Here is a 2,296-nt window from a genome sequence, read left to right on the forward strand (position 1 = left end):
CCCCTTCATTTCACTCAGTGCAGATGTTGATGTAGATGTGCACAGAACAGTCCAGCTGAGGGAAACACCTTCTGTCTGTCTTCCTCCTGGAAGCCCGGTGTGTCTCTGTGTCTTCAGCTCGGTCTCTCTGTGTCTCTATCTCGCCCCTGAGGGCAGTGCGCGTGGACCGGGTGAGTGGACGGACTCACTGCTCGCTGCCCAGCGTGTGGTAGACCGCGGGGTAGAGCAGCGCCACCACGTAAGGGCTGTTCCTCGGCTGCCGCCGGTGCTCCTGCACTTCAGTCTCCTCCACGCCGCAGGTCGCGTTCGTGCACGGGCTCGGCTCTTCCGGGCAGCTGGTCACGCGCCTGGCGGTCTCCTCGGCGGAGGGGAAGTGGAGGAAGAGCGGTGAGGACGCAGACGCTCCATCGCCCGGCAGATCCACGGCGAGAGCGCCGGAGAGCGCGGCCGCTTCCGTGATGTCGTGCTCGTCGTCACACTCGGTGTAAATCTGAGCCAGCAGCACCAGGCACAGCGCGAGCAGCCAGCGCTTGGCCAGGCTCTTCTCGGCCGGCGGCAGGTACTTCCGCACCTTGGCCGGATACATGACCCGCGTTACCTTACGGCGCTGCTGCTGCTGCTGCCTCGGCGGGGTGAAGCGCTGCTCCGGGAGCCGGTCGAAGGTGAACACCTCGGGCTCGGTGCTCCGCGCCGCCGCTCTGTAGGCGCTGTAGCCCGGGTAGGTGAAGCTGACGGTGGTGGACCTGCTGTACATTGTTGAGTGGTCAGTGGTCAGTGTCTCTCTCTCTCTCTCTCTCTGCTCACTACGTGTCTCTGAGCGCTGAGTGCCGATGTGTCTGTCTCGCGCACAGCGCAGCGGAATTTATACCTCACTAAGCCACCCCCCTTTTTTTTCCACGAGCTTTGATTTCCTAACCCTGAAAAGTCCGCTGATGAATTCTGTTATGTGGAAGAGAAATTTCCTTCAGCAGAAGCCGAGAGTGATCAGATCTCAGACGTTTCATCACCGCTTCCTTTACCATCACTCCATCATCACTCCATCACTCCATCACTCCATCATCACTCCATCACTCCATCATCACTCCATCACTCCATCATCACTCCATCAGCTTTCCATCATCACTCCATCAACTCTCCATCATCACTCCATCAACTCTCCATCAACTCTCCATCATCACTCCATCATCACTCCATCAACTCTCCATCATCACTCCATCATCACTCCATCAACTCTCCATCATCACTCCATCACTCCATCACTCCATCATCACTCCATCATCTCTCCATCAACTCTCCATCATCACTCCATCAGCTCTCCATCATCACTCCATCAGCTCTCCATCATCACTCCATCATCACTCCATCAACTCTCCATCATCACTCCATCACTCCATCACTCCATCATCACTCCATCATCACTCCATCACTCCATCATCACTCCATCACTCCATCATCACTCCATCAGCTTTCCATCATCACTCCATCAACTCTCCATCATCACTCCATCAACTCTCCATCAACTCTCCATCATCACTCCATCATCACTCCATCAACTCTCCATCATCACTCCATCATCACTCCATCAACTCTCCATCATCACTCCATCACTCCATCACTCCATCATCACTCCATCATCTCTCCATCAACTCTCCATCATCACTCCATCAGCTCTCCATCATCACTCCATCAGCTCTCCATCATCACTCCATCATCACTCCATCAACTCTCCATCATCACTCCATCATCACTCCATCAACTCTCCATCATCACTCCATCATCACTCCATCATCACTCCATCATCACTCCATCATCACTCCATCAACTCTCCATCATCACTCCATCATCACTCCATCAACTCTCCATCATCACTCCATCAACTCTCCATCAACTCTCCATCATCACTCCATCAACTCTCCATCATCACTCCATCAACTCTCCATCATCACTCCATCATCACTCCATCAACTCTCCATCAACTCTCCATCATCACTCCATCATCACTCCATCAACTCTCCATCATCACTCCATCAACTCTCCATCAACTCTCCATCATCACTCCATCAACTCTCCATCATCACTCCATCATCACTCCATCAACTCTCCATCATCACTCCATCACTCCATCACTCCATCATCACTCCATCAGCTTTCCATCATCACTCCATCAACTCTCCATCATCACTCCATCAACTCTCCATCAACTCTCCATCATCACTCCATCATCACTCCATCAACTCTCCATCATCACTCCATCATCACTCCATCAACTCTCCATCATCACTCCATCACTCCATCA

General features: G+C 52.8%; 1 protein-coding gene across 1 annotated transcript in view; it reads right to left on the minus strand.

The window, feature by feature from the left end:
• Nucleotides 1–848, minus strand: part of ier3 (immediate early response 3) — a 1,187-nt gene extending 339 nt beyond the window's left edge. Inside the window, exon 1 of the mRNA XM_058374343.1 lies at nt 1–848. This exon is cut by the window's left edge and continues 339 nt beyond it. Coding sequence (XP_058230326.1) covers nt 185–754 — 570 coding nt within the window. The 5' untranslated portion in view covers nt 755–848 and the 3' untranslated portion in view covers nt 1–184.
• Between the last annotated feature and the right edge of the window lie 1,448 nt (nt 849–2,296).

This window comes from Hemibagrus wyckioides, linkage group LG22, assembly GCF_019097595.1.
Source record: "Hemibagrus wyckioides isolate EC202008001 linkage group LG22, SWU_Hwy_1.0, whole genome shotgun sequence".
Taxonomy (NCBI): Eukaryota; Metazoa; Chordata; class Actinopteri; order Siluriformes; family Bagridae; genus Hemibagrus; species Hemibagrus wyckioides.